At 46.6% G+C, this 15,568-nt stretch overlaps 4 protein-coding genes across 4 annotated transcripts; 3 read left to right on the top strand and 1 right to left on the bottom strand.

Moving 5' to 3' along the window:
* Nucleotides 1-1,133: 1,133 nt before the first annotated feature.
* Nucleotides 1,134-3,159, top strand: HD556DRAFT_1526376 (major facilitator superfamily domain-containing protein; the record flags this gene model as incomplete). The annotated part of the gene is made up of 9 exons (XM_041309306.1): nt 1,134-1,379; nt 1,431-1,461; nt 1,511-1,618; nt 1,671-1,784; nt 1,840-2,043; nt 2,094-2,244; nt 2,301-2,450; nt 2,514-2,732; nt 2,787-3,159. The coding sequence occupies 9 exons, from the start codon at nt 1,134-1,136 to the stop codon at nt 3,157-3,159; spliced, it is 1,596 nt and encodes a 531-aa protein (XP_041161897.1).
* A 2,770-nt stretch (nt 3,160-5,929) lies between these two features.
* Nucleotides 5,930-8,635, top strand: HD556DRAFT_1431425 (major facilitator superfamily-domain-containing protein; the record flags this gene model as incomplete). The annotated part of the gene is made up of 11 exons (XM_041305015.1): nt 5,930-6,084; nt 6,126-6,294; nt 6,346-6,376; nt 6,426-6,533; nt 6,586-6,699; nt 6,755-6,958; nt 7,009-7,159; nt 7,213-7,362; nt 7,421-7,639; nt 7,694-8,021; nt 8,561-8,635. 11 exons carry the CDS (start codon nt 5,930-5,932, stop codon nt 8,633-8,635), a joined length of 1,704 nt encoding a protein of 567 aa, XP_041161896.1.
* Nucleotides 8,636-9,341: 706 nt separating this feature from the next.
* HD556DRAFT_297641 (uncharacterized protein) lies at nt 9,342-10,492 on the bottom strand. Its single transcript, XM_041310178.1, has 4 exons — nt 10,243-10,492; nt 9,945-10,182; nt 9,841-9,886; nt 9,342-9,784 (listed from the first exon to the last, which is right to left on the bottom strand). Exons 1-4 carry the CDS (start codon nt 10,382-10,384, stop codon nt 9,581-9,583), a joined length of 630 nt encoding a protein of 209 aa, XP_041161895.1. The 5' UTR covers nt 10,385-10,492; the 3' UTR covers nt 9,342-9,580.
* Nucleotides 10,493-12,809: 2,317 nt separating this feature from the next.
* On the top strand, nt 12,810-15,331 carry HD556DRAFT_297482 (uncharacterized protein). The gene is made up of 9 exons (XM_041310176.1): nt 12,810-13,062; nt 13,120-13,891; nt 13,956-14,061; nt 14,123-14,180; nt 14,234-14,343; nt 14,395-14,534; nt 14,586-14,711; nt 14,766-14,907; nt 14,963-15,331. The coding sequence occupies exons 1-9, from the start codon at nt 12,994-12,996 to the stop codon at nt 15,240-15,242; spliced, it is 1,803 nt and encodes a 600-aa protein (XP_041161894.1). The 5' UTR covers nt 12,810-12,993; the 3' UTR covers nt 15,243-15,331.
* Nucleotides 15,332-15,568: the final 237 nt, after the last annotated feature.

Genomic DNA, 15,568 nt, shown 5'->3' with positions numbered 1-15,568 from the left:
CCGTCCAGATGGTCTTTGCATTCAAATTTCAGGGTTGTGAGCAAAACTACCTTACTCACAAGTGTAAAACTTTAAGCATCAATGCCGAACTAGAAGCTAATTTTGCGCACCTCAAACTCAGATAACCTTGCAGGTCCTAAATGTATATCACTTGGTGAGATCGACACGGCCTTTACGGTACTGGAAAGTGAGCAAGAAGCCATGGAACGGTGAGTCGCGTAGCATTGAGCAACACGTGGTTAAACTATGTATTAGTAAGACCTTAGTAACCCTAGGACCTCTGACACCTCGGATGCCCCTATTTGCTACACCTCCTGACTACACGAATGGGTGCCGGTTGACGGAAATGAAGTGTTGGAAGGCTAATTTTATGATTTTGAAGAATCGGAGCATATTGACCGAGGTCTTCCACTTCTGCTGGTCAATTGCCTACCCCAGCACTTACCGACAGCCACTGGGATGACTGTCTGAACTTCCATTGGAGTCTGGGCCGCCTTCCGTAGACTCGTGCTACACAGTTCCAAACTCGTGTTAGCTCGAGTAGCATAGTGATTTTCCCTCCTTATCGCGGTGGCCGTATGCGGAGTTGACGAGGTGATGGTGCACAATTCCGCGCTATTGAGGTGAAGTACTCGCGGTTGTTTCTGTGATATTGATAGTGCGACGAGGGAACAAAAAGCTCGAGTCAAAGTCAACGGTAAGTACAATGCCTCATGATAAAGTAATCTACACTCATCGTGAAATCAATCTGAGTTCCGTTTGTGTAGCTGAACTACAATGCCATCATAATTTGCTATATCATCGTCGGGTATACGGATTTCATGTAGATTTCCCGGAGCCCCACCGTAAGTCAAACATGATACTAGTTGTACGTCCCTCCTTACACATACAGACGCTGAAGGCTGCCAGAATCTTGAAATTCTCTCCAAAGATAGTCTACATAAACTTATACACATTCATGTGTTCACATGAGTGGAGCACACAATTTAGATCTTCCGGTTGGCTATCGAGGTATCTCTTATAACGTGAAGCCATCCATCTATTTTGATAGCGAAAGTTTCCAACCTCCCCTTCGTCAGCTGGTCGCTCCTGAACTGACGACTGCAGTATCTTGTTGATAATTTTCTGTTGCAATGCTGCCACTCCCCCCTCTCTCCCCGGCTGAAACGGCGGTCGATCATGAACCAGAAATTTATTCTCGTACTCGCAGAGTGATCTTACTGTTCCTGTTCTGTCTAGCTCAGTTCTTAGATTCCTTCAATAATTCAGCTCTCTTCTCCGCGATCCCTGCACTCGAGGTATCCATGGGTATGACTGAAAGTCAGTCCACTTGGATCATCAGTGGATTCCAATTGACCTTCGCATCTTTTCTGCTCATCGTGCGTGCTCATCCCATCGATTCTGACCTTGCACTTCAACGTATTATTTAGAGCGGCCGGATTAGCGACGTATACAACCCAAGTTAGTACTATGCCGTACCTGTCAGATAGTCGCATTAATGGGTTCGCAGAAACTGCGTTCGTCGGGGGTGTAGCTGGTCTCGCTGTCATCTCGCTGTGCGCTGGATTTGTCAATGATACCATTCCGCTCATCGTTCTCAGAGCGTTGACTGGAATAGGTAAACATTTCCGCCAGTCCGACGCTTTTGGCTGACGAAAATCGCTTCTCAGCTTCTGCAATGACAATCCCTTCCGCCCTAACACTCCTGGTCAACGTATTTCCTGAACCGCTTGAACAAGCTCGCGCAATAGGCCTATTTGGAGGCTGCGGCTGCGCCGCTAGCGGTGAGGATTTCGACTAGCTGATTATCCATGACTAGCTTCATGGTCCCCTCCACAGTCCTTGGTCTCATGATCGGTGCAATGTTCGTCGAATGGACATCTTACCATTTCGTGTTCTGGTTTGTGACCATCGTGGCTACGCCAGCCGCTCTGGCGTGTGTCTTCGTCATACCGCCAGAAATTTCAAACACCAAAGACAATATTAAGCCTGCAGCAGCGAAATGGAAAAGTCTTGACTTACTCGGCGCAACCATCCTGACTGGTTTGAATTTTAAGCATGCTCCGCTTCTCATCGCTCACGAGCTCCGATAGCTGCCTTGATTTTGTTCATCTTCGCTGTGACATCCGGATCCACTGATGGCTGGGCATCCGTAACGGTGCTGGTCCCGCTGATCATTTCAATATTGATGGTGATCGGGTTTTTCTACTTGGAGACAATCATACCTGTGGACAGAGCTGCAATGTATGCTATTAGAGACGCTTACACCAACTACCAATCATTGACTGATCTCGTACCAGACCACCTCGGACGTGGTTTTACCACAATTTCTCCGTTCTTTTTGGCGTCGCGCTCTTTCCATTCCTTTGGTGGAGTACAGTGTTCAGTATTTTTACCACCCTGTGGCAAAACGTATTTGAGTGGCCGGCGATATCATCGGCTCTACACATGTAAGGTCTTCACTGTCATTGTCATTCCAAGTTACCTGTTATTGAGACTGTTTTACTTACCAGGATCCCGATAGGTGTCGCATCCTTCGTTATAAGTTTCACCGGACCACTTTCTCGCATCTTTAGTCCAAAATGGATTATTCTCACTGGTTTGTCCTTTTGCATGGTCGCGACCGCATTAATGGCGCTTGGCGGGGGAAAGCCTGAGGAATATTGGCCATACATATTCCCAGCTTTTGTTATAGGAAGCGCAGGGGCCATGCTGACGTATACGCACACAAAGTAAGTCCAAATTGTCGTAGTTTTACGAACACGTCCTCATTGCTGGGATTACAGCATTGCTATATTCCAAGCCGCGCCTTCGTCCATGGCAGGCACAGTCGGTGCCATCTTTAACGGCGCTCTCCAATCTGGATCAGCAATTGGCCTCGCTGGTGTCAGCTCAATAGAGACATCCGTGGAGGCCAGGCATGGGGGCTCACATGAGTATAGCGGACGAGCTGCAGCATTTTGGTTCCTCTTTACAATCATCTCCATCGAGATCATTTCAGTATCAATATTTTATGACCGCAGCACGGACCACAAACCTCAACCAACACACGGCAACCTCGGAAATCCTGCTCGACGGAGCACGGACTCTGACGAAAAGCTTAACGACGCGAACGTGACCATAATCGAAAAAGCTGACCTAGCGGATCTGCCGGTGTAGGGTCTTTCTTTTACTGTTCCTTTAGACGACCATTTCTGTTGATGACACCTTTCTTTAGTTGACGACCTATATACTGTGACGACCTGCAGGTTAGACATGTTTTTGTATTTCATTATTAGAGGTAGTAGGGTAGTAGACTTGCTGCATTTTTTGCTATACCCGTTACGCATCTGGCCATAGGTATATCAGTAGACTGTATTGCATATATGTAAGAGACATACGATTGATGCTCCAATCACAGATAGGATTTGAAGCCGAACTTGAGTCGACTCGGATTGGATGTTGTCGGATGAAAACGAGTGGCCATAATTCCCTTTCGGGACTAGTACTTGGTTACTCTCAGCCAGCAGAGTCCTGAGACCTCAACCCTTTCGCCAGTCTCTGAAACGACAATGAGTTCTGCATGTCCAGTCCAGTCATCACGACAGTATACTCCGGTTATTCTTGTTGTCTGCCGTAATCCTGGTTGACGGGAGGTTGATATGAGGGGAATGGAGTTGCAAGACAAATAGGGGCTGGTACTGCAGTGTAACAGCAATGAAAGAGACTCTTTCAGGCGCAGGATCTTCTTCATCGAGAGGACAATGTGGGCAAATCGTATATGGTTCTAATGAGGTCGGATGGAACGTGGTGCAGAGAAATGTGGTGTATGCCCCGCCGTATTCATTCTCATTGGTCGTATCAGCCGGAACATAAGCAAATTTATCAAGCACATGCTGAGGCAACATTATCGACGACAGAAGATAGTGGGCAAACTGCGATAAGTTGCGGTTGAACGTTGAACGTTGAACCTTAAAAGCTTAACGTTTGAACGTTGAGACAGGGGTCCATTAGCACGGTAATCTACCAAAATAGATGTAAACATACACAGATGCAACTCGATCAGCGCAATCAACCAACCATGCTGCAAGCGCGGCAAGCTAAAGACGAGCCTCCCACTGAGTCACGGGAAAAACATGAGTGATCTAAGCGTGAGACATGCATCAACAAGGAATAGCGAAGTATGAAGGAAAATATCAGGCCACTGCCAAAAAACTGATTCGGGTTCCGAAAAGAAAGCCGTCCTCATGGCTGCAGCATTCTCGGCTGAACAAAAATAAAGGAATTATTAGAAATTTTGTGTTCATGGGTGCTTATAGGACGTGTACTCATCAGAAATTCTATAACGTGCGTTAATGCCAGTGTACAAAGTGTCTCACAGATGTCACGATTCGAGGACATCGCATCTAGTGTTCGTGGTAAAAGAGTCAGCCGGTTCTAATGACAAGTTACAGGGAATCACTGGATCAGATTATCGATCACAGCGAGATATGTTCCAAACTTCAAGTAACCTTCGTCACCTTTTAAGTTATGGCTTTCTCTGAGTCGATGTGACTTAGAGCAAGTGCACCTCCTTACCTGTAGCGTAGAAAGACTTTTCAGTTATACAGCTTGTACCAGATCGACAATCATTTACAATCGTGTAATGCCTGCTGCTGCACTCGCCGGACGGCTTGTCTTATTTCAATCCGAGGCGAGAAGGTCGACGACAAATCTAGATGCGACTACTGCCCAGCAGTAGTCCTGCAAATACCATCCAGATGGTCTTTGCATCCAGGATCGTGACAACTAATTCCAAAACTACCTTATTCACAAGTGTAAAACTCGAAGCATCAATGTCGAACTAGAAGTTAATTTTGCGCACCTCAGACTCAGATAATCATAATCTTGCAGGTCCTGAATCTATATCACTTGGTGAGATCGATGCGGCCTTGGCGCTACTGGAACGTGAGCGCTAGCAAGAAGCCATGGAACGGCGAGTTGGTGTACGATGAACGTTTGAGCTATTAGCAAACACTATTATGTATTAGTAAGACCTTAGTCATAACACTAGGACCTCTGACACTTCAGATGCCCCTATCAGCAACATACAAGCCCCTGACCTAGCAACAGGAATGGGTGCCGGTTGACGGAAATGAAGTGTTGGAAGGCTAATTTGAAGAAGTGGAGCATATTGACCGAGGTCTTCTACCGTTTCGCCACTTCTGCTAGTCGTGCCGGTTTGCAAACAATTCTACCTCAGCACTACCGACAGCCACTGCGATTCCTGTCTTTTCATTCCCAACGAAACTGAACTTCCATTGGTCTGCACTCGTGGATTTAAGTTTTATATGATATCTCGCTCGTAGATCTCTGGAGGCTGGGCCGCCTTCTGTCAAAGTGCGCCACAGTCCCAAACTCGTGTTTGCCCTGAAGGCTGCGGCGCTGAGTAGCAGAGTGATTTCCCTCCTTATCGCGGTGGCCGTACGGTTGGAAATGCAGAGTACATGCGAGGTGGTGATGTGATCAAGACACAATTCCGCGCTGTTGAGGTGAATACTGTAACTCGCGCTTGTTTCTGTGATACTGATAATGCGACGAGGGAACAAAAAACTTGAGTCAAAGGCAACGGTAAGTACGATAGCTCATGCTAAAGTAACCTACACTCATCATGCAATAAATCTGTGCATGAATTCCGTTCAATTGTGTAGCTGAACTACAATATTTGCCATCATGAGCTACGTCATGGTCGGGTATACGAATTCCCTGTGATGGTGCGAGAATTTCCCTGAGCCACATCGTAAGTCAAACATGATGCCAGTCGCACATTCTTGTCCTTACGCATACAGACAAAGGCTGCCAGAATCTTGAAATCTCTCCAAAGATAGTCCACGCAAACTTATACACATTCATGTGTTCACAGAGCACATACTAATCGAGATCTTCCGAGTCGCTGGTGCTTCGATCCGTCATGTGTCTGATTCACGTTGGTTATGGAGATGCCTCTTATAATGTGAAGCCATTCATCCATTTGGACAGAGAAAGTTTCCAACCTCCCCTTCGTCAGCTGGTCGCTCTTGTTGATAATTTTCTGGTGCAATGCTGCCTCCCTCCCCGGCTGAAACGGTGGTCGATCATGAACCCCACATTTATTCTCGTACTCGCAGACTGACCTTACTGTTCCTGTTCTGTCTAGCTCAGTTCTTAGATTCCTTCAATAATTCAGCTCTCTTCTCCGCGATTCCTGCACTCGAGGTATCCATGGGTATGACTGAAAGTCAGTCCACTTGGATCATCAGTGGATTCCAATTGACCTTTGCATCTTTTCTGCTCATCGTGCGTGCTCATCCCATCAATTCTGACCTTGCACTTCAACGTATTGTTTAGAGCGGCCGGATTAGCGACGTATACAACCCAAGTCAGTACTATGCCGTACCTGTCAGATAGTCGCATTAATGGGTTTGCAGAAACTGCGTTCGTCGGGGGTGTAGCTGGTCTCGCTGTCATCTCGCTGTGCGCTGGATTCGTCAATGATACCATTCCGCTCATTGTTCTCAGAGCGTTGACTGGAATAGGTAAATAACTCCGCCAGTCCGATGATTTTGGCTGACGAAGATCGCTTCTCAGCTTCTTCAATGACAATCCCTTCCGCCCTAACACTCCTGGTCAACGTATTTCCCGATCCGCTTGAACAAGCTCGCGCAATAGGCCTATTTGGAGGCTGCGGCTGCGTCGCTAACGGTGAGGATTTCGACTAGCTGATTATCCATGACTAACTTCATGGTTCCCTCCGCAGTCCTTGGTCTCATGATTGGTGCAATGTTCGTCGAATGGACATCTTACCATTTCGTGTTCTGGTTTGTAACCATCGTGGCTACGCCAGCCGCTCTGGCGTGTGTCTTCGTCATACCGCCAGAAATTTCAAACACCAAAGGCAATCTTGAGCCTGCAGCAGCGAAATGGAAAAGTCTCGACTTACTCGGCATAACCATCCTAACTGGTTTGAATTTTCAGCATGCTCCGCTTCTCATCACTCACGAGCTCCGATAGCTGCCTTGATTTTGTTCATCTTCGCTGTGACATCCGGATCCACTGATGGCTGGGCATCCGTAATGGTGCTGGTTCCGCTCATCATTTCAATCTTGATGGTGATCGGGTTTTTCTGCTGGGAAACAATCATACCTATGGACAAAGCTGCAATGTATGCTATCAGAGATTACACCAACTACCAATCATTGACTGATCTCGTACCAGACCACCTCGGACTTGGTTTTATCACAATTTCTCCGTTCTTTTTGGCGTCGCGCTCTTCCCATTCCTGTGGTGGAGCACAGTGTTCAGTATTTTTACCACCCTGTGGCAAAATGTATTTGAGTGGTCGGCGATATCATCGGCTCTACACATGTAAGGTCTTTACTGTCATTCCAAGTTACCCGTTATCAAGACTATTTTGACTTACCAGGCTCCCGATCGGTGTCGCAGCCTTCGCGATAAGTTTCACCGGACCACTTTCTCGCATGTTTAGTCCAAAATGGATTATTCTTACTGGTTTGTCCTTTTGCATGGTCGCGACCGTATTGCTGGCGCTTGGCGGGGGAAGGCCTGAGGAATATTGGCCATACATATTCCCTGCTTTTTTTGTAGGAAGCGCAGGGGCCATGCTGACGTATACGCACACAAAGTAAGTCCAAATTGTCGTGGTTTTACGAACGTGTCCTAATTCCTATGATTACAGCATTGCTATATTCCAAGCCGCGCCTTCGTCCATGGCAGGCACAGTTGGTGCCATCTTTAACGGCGCTCTTCAATTTGGATCAGCAATTGGCCTCGCTGGTGTCAGCTCGATAGAGACATCCGTGGAGGCCACGCACGGGGGCTCACATGAGTATAGCGGACGAGCTGCAACATTTTGGTTCCTCTTTGCAATTATGTCTATCGAATTCATTTCAGTATCAATAGTTTATGACCGCAGTACGGACCACAAACCCCAGCCAAAACACGGCGACCCCGAAAATCTTGCTCGACGGAGCACGGACTGTGACGAAAAGCTCAAAGACGCGAACGTGACCATAATCGAAAAAGCTGACCTAGCGGATCTGCCAGTGTAGGGTCTTTCTTTTAATGATTGTTCCTTTAGACGACCATTTCCGTTGATGACACATTTCTTTTTACTGTTTTCCCGTTGACGACCTATATATCGTGACGACCTGCAGGGTAGACATGTTTTTTTATTTCATTATTAGAGGCAGGGTAGACTTCATGCTGTATTTTTTGCTATACCCGCTACCTATCTGGCCATAGGTATATCAGTAGACTGTATTACATATATGTAGAGACATACGATTGATGCTCCAATCACAGATAGGATTTGATGCCGAACTTGAGTTGACCCGGGTTGGACGTTGTCGGATGAAAGCAGGTGGCCATGATTTCCAGAACTAGTACTTGGTTACTACTAGCCAGCAGACGCAGCTGCCTTCGACCTTTCGTCAGTCTCTGAGCAATGACAATGAGTTCTGCATATCCAGTCCAGTCATCACGACAGTATACCCCGGTTACTCTTGGGTTACTCTAGATAAGTGACAACTTACCGCAAACTTAGAATGAATCCAGTGTTTCCCTCGATAGTAGATTACCATCTCGGTGGAGGAAGAGAGACACCTGCACCGAAGTCTAGCATAACGTGATAGGCGTGTGGAGTGCTGGGCCCTTTTTTGACCTCCATTCTGACTTCGTCGACGATATTGTCATAGTAGAAGTCCGATACTGAAGTGGGTGAGGATGTCGCTTATGTTTGGACTGATAGAGGACGGATTCAAGGATTGGAAGGAGGACGACGTGGACTGCGGGGCGGTGGTCTGGAGGTAGGAAGTAGAACACGAGAACCCATGAAAAGACGGGTGTTGGGCAGGTGTAAAGAATTGAGAAATGAGTAGGGCGATTGCGTATAAGATTAGTGTTGCTATTTTGAAGGGAAATAGAGAGACTTGCACGATCCTGAGAGTGAGCCAGAAGAGAGCAGAAAGTATGTGGAGGATGTCAATCGAAGTTTGAAGGTGAGTTTGTTCACTGTCACAGATGAAAAAGACTTGTCAAATCTTTCACCCCGGCCAGCCACAAGCCGATTCGCTGCGAGTCGTCCCATATGGTGAGAGGATGAATCCCATGGCAAAAAATCATTCTAAACATTGTCGGTCATCTTCGAATGCGCTACGTCCCGCATGTGCATTGACAATTTGACACTGATCGCAAGACATTTTGTTTGTGTGGCTGGGCAGATAACGTGACCGAAGGAGAACAGAGAAAGAAGCGATATCGACAAGTCATAGACTCGGAAGAGCAGGAGAAGAGCCACCAACCATTATCATCAAATCAAGCGCCTGCAAAAGGCCTTGACCGTTCTCGTGCCATTGTCCAGAGTAAACGATACATAAAGAACCAGCCATACATAAATACAGCACCTAGAGGTAATGTCCAATACTTATGGGGTCCCGTCCCAACGTATCCACGATAAACAAGGATAAAAAATGGCTGGTAGTAGTTTTCCCAAACCTAATTCAATCCTTCAAATCACCAAATAAATACCACAACATGACTCGAAATAACCATTTGGATCGCGGTGCTAAACATCTCCACCAGTTGACGCATCCCCGCCAGCCTGGAAATGAATGGTCGTCATGCCCGTTCCCTCGTCAGACCTGGCCACGAGCTCGGCGTGATATTCGCGAATGCTGAGGATTAGTCGCGGTCCCAGCACAAACATCTGCAACTCCTGGGCAATTTGGAAAACACCGGAATAGTTTTGCCCAGATTCAGTCCATGGTAACTGTAGAAACGATGGTGAGCGAACAGACACAGATGCTTGGCCGCATGTTGGCGCACATATGTAAACAGTGAGGTTAGGCTGAAGCAAAGTACAACGAGAAATCTAACATATGCGAAACTTCAGCGAAGCAAGATAATAACATTCAAATCACCGAACTTACCCAACAAAGTAAAATGTATGACTTTTGGTTAATACCATAAAACAGTCACCAATGGTCGGTCCTGTCGGCGAATATCGCAGCTCTCGAAAGTGTTTTATGACAATCCGGACTGCAAGAACGAAGGCGAGGATCTCCCATATAGCGGTGGACATCAAACGAACACTCTCAACTTGCATATTCATCGGCTGCCCTTCATCAAAATATGTGGGATAACACATATAATAGCCAGAAAAATCATCTAGTATTTGTCCATGAGTCTTATGTGCCTGAAGGTTTCATCGATGAAATTAAAACTTACCCACTGAGACAAAGTTACCTGTGATTGCTGTAAAACAGATGGAAGAGATTGTGGAAGCCAGTAAGACTATAACGAGAAAGACGAGCATCTTTTTGGATCGTCCATACATCGCATGTATCCGAATCATCATTATGACTTGCATAATATTTCAGTCAAGTCAGTCTCAGCGAGGCACTGCAGATGAGCTCACTGCCCAACATAGCATTGACGACGACAGGCGTCCATATCAATATGAAGTAAAAAATTAGGCCTGAAAATCAAATTTACTGATGTGCATTCATAGACTCAATGCCTTAAATGAACGTACAGCTGTTGCAGTCGTTATGTTCAACATAACAAGGAACGGAAAATATCACTCACTCCTGTGTGGGAGTGCAGTTAATAAATGAATTGGAATGGGAGGCATCGGTACAGAATACTCACTGCGTCTGTCATCGAGATTGGGAGATATGCTACATGCCGCCAGTTAGAATAAATGAGCTCACTGTATCTTGGGATACATACATAATACGATGATCCTAATCGTAAGATGTGGTTTGTTAGGACAGTCCAATATCGACTTGTTAGTCTCGCTAACTTACACAGAGTATGGTATTCCGATGTAGCGCACCTAGCACATGTTGTAGTCAACATGTCAACTATGTTCATAAGACAACGTACACATATATAAAGAATGGTCATGAAGGACCAGGGTCGCCTCTGCTCCGAATCAACTGCATTATCCAGTTTGCTTCTGATACACTAGTAGGACTCCGCTTACCCAGACCAGTTCGAACTGTTGAAGCATGCTTAGTGGGACAGCTGCGCCGATGACACTGTAACTAACCTCTTGTCCGAATGTTAATGCTTGAATGGCGTATATATATTAATGTTATGATACCCTCGGAAAGTATTATTTTGCTCACCCCAATCGTAAACCACAGCAACAGAAGACACAGCTGCAAAACCGGTCAGTGAGTGAGACGTCATCATCTTCATCCCACTTGCTCTTTACGGACCTGCAAAATAGGGGAAAAGAACAGGAAGAATGGGGCTACTATACAGCTCGTAAGCAAGATCGTGGTTAACTATGTTCATGTCCGGTTGGGGTGTATGGAGTTAGCGCAGACACACCATCCAGCACTTTTATATCGGTCAGTCTGGACAACTGTTCCTTGAGTGAGAATCCTGATTGATCGCATCAACTGTTATCGATGAAACAATTAATCAGAACGAAGAAGCGGTTTCATGATCAGAAGCCCTCGATCAAACTAAAGTGCATTTGGGAATTTTGGATTTACATACTAAATGATCGGTGAGGTAATATGTTGCAAGAATCACACTTGCCTTCGCGGTTAAGGTTATACGTAGCAGATTGCACACCTAATGCACTAGCACAGTGGGTATCGACCGACTGGACGCTTGTAATACCTGGAACAGAACTCCTCGATGGAATCAGCCAAATGTGTTCCAACTGCTAACTGGCTTGATGTCGTATGAGTCACACGAATCATGCGGAGCTTCGTAATACGACCACACTGCTGTTGATGCGGATGTACGCGCATGACGTAAGTCCTTTCTTCATGCTTTGATGATCAAGAACAATGGTGTGATGTGTATTGTGCTGTTCAGATATATTAGTACTTGGGCCCATGAAACGATGATGTAAGGAGACGGAAATGAATTACATGCACCAGCCAAGAGCAGAGATAAGGACTGGCAGTGTGCACTGTGCTCATCGGACCTGCGAACTGTTACTAATACCAACAAGGATATCCCCTTGTCATGATAACGTAGTGACTTACCAGCATGAGATACTACGAGTTGAGAGAATGGGTAAGGAAAAAACATTCGACCCGCTGCTCATTACTCCAGAGCCGAGAACCAGGTACTCCAGGGAACATTTTGACCGTACCAGCAGTATTGCCTTCAGATGCACGTGAGGCCAAGAATGCACATAGTAAGCTTGAGCTTGAGGGATGCGAGAGCATTGAACAGGGTGTACAGTGTGCACTTGGTGTGCACATTCGATTTTACATACAGTAACATGATCATCTAGTGAGCTTTCAAATTTCAATAGGCGGCGTAGAGAGTCACGGTGGTCATCAACATTGGTTGCGGAAAACGCCACCGTAATATTCCCAGGGTGTTTAGGTGTTATAATATAACTCGATGCCAACTCGATGTGGACGAAATTCCAGGGTCTGGGAGTTGCGAGTCAATCAGATTTACCTTGGTTCAAAAGTAAACTCGACCCAATACAGACTTGAGTTTACTTTCACCTTTCTCCGCCCACAGCCCAACGATACCCACCTTTTGGAAAGACAGCATCTTCCCAACTGGACCTTCGAGTCAACACTTCAGAGGTTCATCATGCTTATGCATTTGAAACGCCGAGCATAAGCCGTCTGGTCGTTGTCTTTAGTCTAGCAAGTTCCAATGCTAGTCCATGCTATTCTACATTTGAACCCGACTGTAGGAGACGCGTTCGAGGTCAAGATAGGTCTTCGATTTGGAGTCATGTCATAGACGCAGCTGAGCTACCTTGAATTCCGAGTAGGCCTTCTGATATGCCAGGTACCACGTTTGGCATCTAGACTCTGGACCCTTGGACCAGTATATAGCGCCTCGAGGTGCCCGAGCTGTGTGGGCATGTATGCATTATCCTGCAGGAGAGTATAGCCCTCCTTGCACTCAAGCTAACACTACCAACATCGCATTTTCCTCTGAGCCGTCTGCTGCAGTTCGAGTTGGTGGAGTAAATTTTCCATCATGAATTTCAAGAGACATGCAGAAGAGTCCCAAAGCAAACTTGTGTCAGGCAACGTGGCTTTTCATGCGGTTTGTCATGACCCAACCAAACTTCCAGCATTCATATTTACTGAATATATGTTCCAGGATGATGATGAGATTCAGGATATTGTCATATTTGGAACGACGGGCTCAGGAAAGAGCTCCCTTATCAACATGCTCTTAGAAAGCGAAGAAGCGCCCGCGTCAAACGATGCAATAGGCTGCACAGCGACGAACAACGGTTACCTTTTCTCAATCGACGAGAGGAAATATAGAATATGGGATACTCCCGGCCTTAACGAAGGCTCCGAGGGACTTGTCCCTACGAAAGTGGCTCTCAGAAATTTGAAGTCTTTCGTCAAAGAACTCGTGCGCGACAAACATCGTGTTCCTCTCTTCATCCTTTGCATCGAAGGATCACTGGATGTGAAGGCCCAACTGCGTCATTACAATAGTGTCAAATCTACCATCGGTGCTGCCCCCTTTGCCATCGTAGTCACGGGTATGGACAGGTGCTCGTCAAGGCCTTGGAGCGAGTGGTGGGGCGAGCATTGGGAGGTTTTGCAATCCTTCGGTGTGGCTAGCGTAAACCATGCATGCATTTGCACATTGCTGGATGGTGATGAGCTGGCTGGTTCTCGGGATGAGCTCATCGAGCTCATTAGGAGAGCTACCCTCCGTCGATCTTCCAAATTTATGCCTGCGAGAATCCGAGTCCAGCGCAATAATGAAGAAATTCATGGACGCCGCGACACAGACCCGCTTGTCCCAAAAAGGCAACCCGGCTCGAGTCTCAACGAAGCAGGGTCTGAAGAGGCATTCTTCGACTGGAAGGGGCTTTTGATCTGGAAACGACCATGGACATGGCGCAGAATAGGTGTGTATTCAATATAGTCTGTCCTACAGTTCACAATCTTATGGAATGATCCGCATTGCTCCAGTAACTTGCGTTTGCCTTGTCGCCACCATCGTCCTGGTTTCCCTTTTTGTGGTCTTCCATGATCGGATAGTGCACGCTTTACAGCCTGCAGTGGAGAAGATTCATGAGTGAGTCTATTTCACGTTGAAGCATGTTGATTCCCTAACGCTATTTTACCGAACTGCATAGCTTGAAATTCGGATGGCTCATCCCAATTGCGATATTCTTTGTAATATCATTCCCTCCAGTGAGTGTACCTTCATACTGAATTGCCTCGTTGACTGTAATTTACGCTCTCAGTTGTTTGGCCACGAGATATTGGCCGTCCTCTGCGGGCTTGTTTGGGGCGCTATGATTGGTTTTGCCATCACCGCAACTGGCACTTTCATAGGTGAAGTCGCCAACTTCTAGTGAGTTTTACTCAATACTTTCTATGATAAACCCTGAACGTATTTCTCAAGCACTTTCAAACATTTCTGCCAAGCTCGCGGAGATAAGTTGCAAAAAGACAGTGTCATGTATGCCGCCCTGTGCAAGGTGATCCGTGAACGCGGTTTCAAAGTCGCGTTGGTTGCGCGTTACAGTGCTATTCCAGGGCACCGTAAGTTTCTATTATACGCATACGTCATTCGTTAATATTTGCTATTTTCAGTGACGACAGCCATATTCTCAGTGTGTGGAATGGGGATATCTACATTCATGCTGGCGGCTGTGCTCTCTCTTCCGAAACAATTCATTACTGTTTACATTGGTGCGATGCTTGAGAGTGACCCAAACTGTGAGTCGTTACTTGTTTTGTCCATTATGTCGCACCTGCTCACATACTTCACAGCATCTACCGGTTCCACTAGGAAGATTATTGCTGATGTAGTTGGTGTCATCACACTTCTGGTGACTGTTGCTGCAATGTGGTATATCAACGAGGCAGTAAGCAAAGTGAAGCCACAAGTCATACAGGAGCGTCAAAAGTCCCGGTCAGTGCCTCTTCATACAAAGAGGCGCTTGACCACTTACGACTTCACCTTGCAGCTATCATGATGTCATTGCAGACGATGCCTCGCGAGGGGATTCCTCCGCCTTCGACGATATGTCCGACGATGTTCGTGACGACATGTCGCCGTGTGAGGCCCTCAATAATGAAAGACATTCTGAAGATACACGCGGTCATGTGGGCTCCATGCCACTGACCCGTACCCCTACGCTTCCATGCATGCCAGATACCCTGGAAGGTCAACACTATAGGTTCAACGCCTTCTCTGATGATCCGTTCTACGGCCTCTCCACGTCGCGATTGGTCCCGAGACCATGATGACATCATGTGCTACGCGGGGTTCGTCTGTCTTCTGTGGCTCGGATGGAGGGTCCTCCGCAATAGCACCACTGCACAATCGATTAAGCGGGCGCTCCGTTGATGACTTCCCCAACACACGCTGTCGTACAGCATTAAGCCTTAGCGAGCACGTTTTTTGATATTTTTCTTCCAAGTATGGAGTATGCGGCCACCGTGTGTATGTACTATTATGCATGGTTTACTAGCTCAATTTTCATTCATAACTGTTTGATGACGTCTACAACCTGGCCACGGTGGTATTGCCGAATTACAAAGTTCAAATCTGGTTTGGTACTCAATTTCAA

This window comes from Suillus plorans (assembly GCF_016647745.1).
Source record: "Suillus plorans strain S12 chromosome Unknown HD556scaffold_19, whole genome shotgun sequence".
In the NCBI taxonomy this organism is placed as follows: domain Eukaryota; kingdom Fungi; phylum Basidiomycota; class Agaricomycetes; order Boletales; family Suillaceae; genus Suillus; species Suillus plorans.
Note: the sequence above shows the minus strand (reverse complement) of the source record. Positions and strands in the feature narration are given on the sequence as shown.

Excerpts from the sequence above, each read along its gene's own strand:
- HD556DRAFT_297482 (XM_041310176.1), top strand. The coding sequence starts at position 12,994 with ATGAATTTCAAGAGACATGCAGAAGAGTCCCAAAGCAAACTTGTGTCA. Across the intron at positions 13,892-13,955 it reads ATGGACATGGCGCAGAATAG|TAACTTGCGTTTGCCTTGTC; the intron begins GTGTGTATTCAA and ends GCATTGCTCCAG. Across the intron at positions 14,344-14,394 it reads GGTGAAGTCGCCAACTTCTA|CACTTTCAAACATTTCTGCC; the intron begins GTGAGTTTTACT and ends GTATTTCTCAAG.
- HD556DRAFT_297641 (XM_041310178.1), bottom strand. The coding sequence starts at position 10,384 with ATGCAAGTCATAATGATGATTCGGATACATGCGATGTATGGACGATCC. Across the intron at positions 9,887-9,944 it reads CATACATTTTACTTTGTTGG|ATTTCTCGTTGTACTTTGCT; the intron begins GTAAGTTCGGTG and ends CGCATATGTTAG. Across the intron at positions 9,785-9,840 it reads TAACCTCACTGTTTACATAT|TTACCATGGACTGAATCTGG; the intron begins GTGCGCCAACAT and ends TCGTTTCTACAG.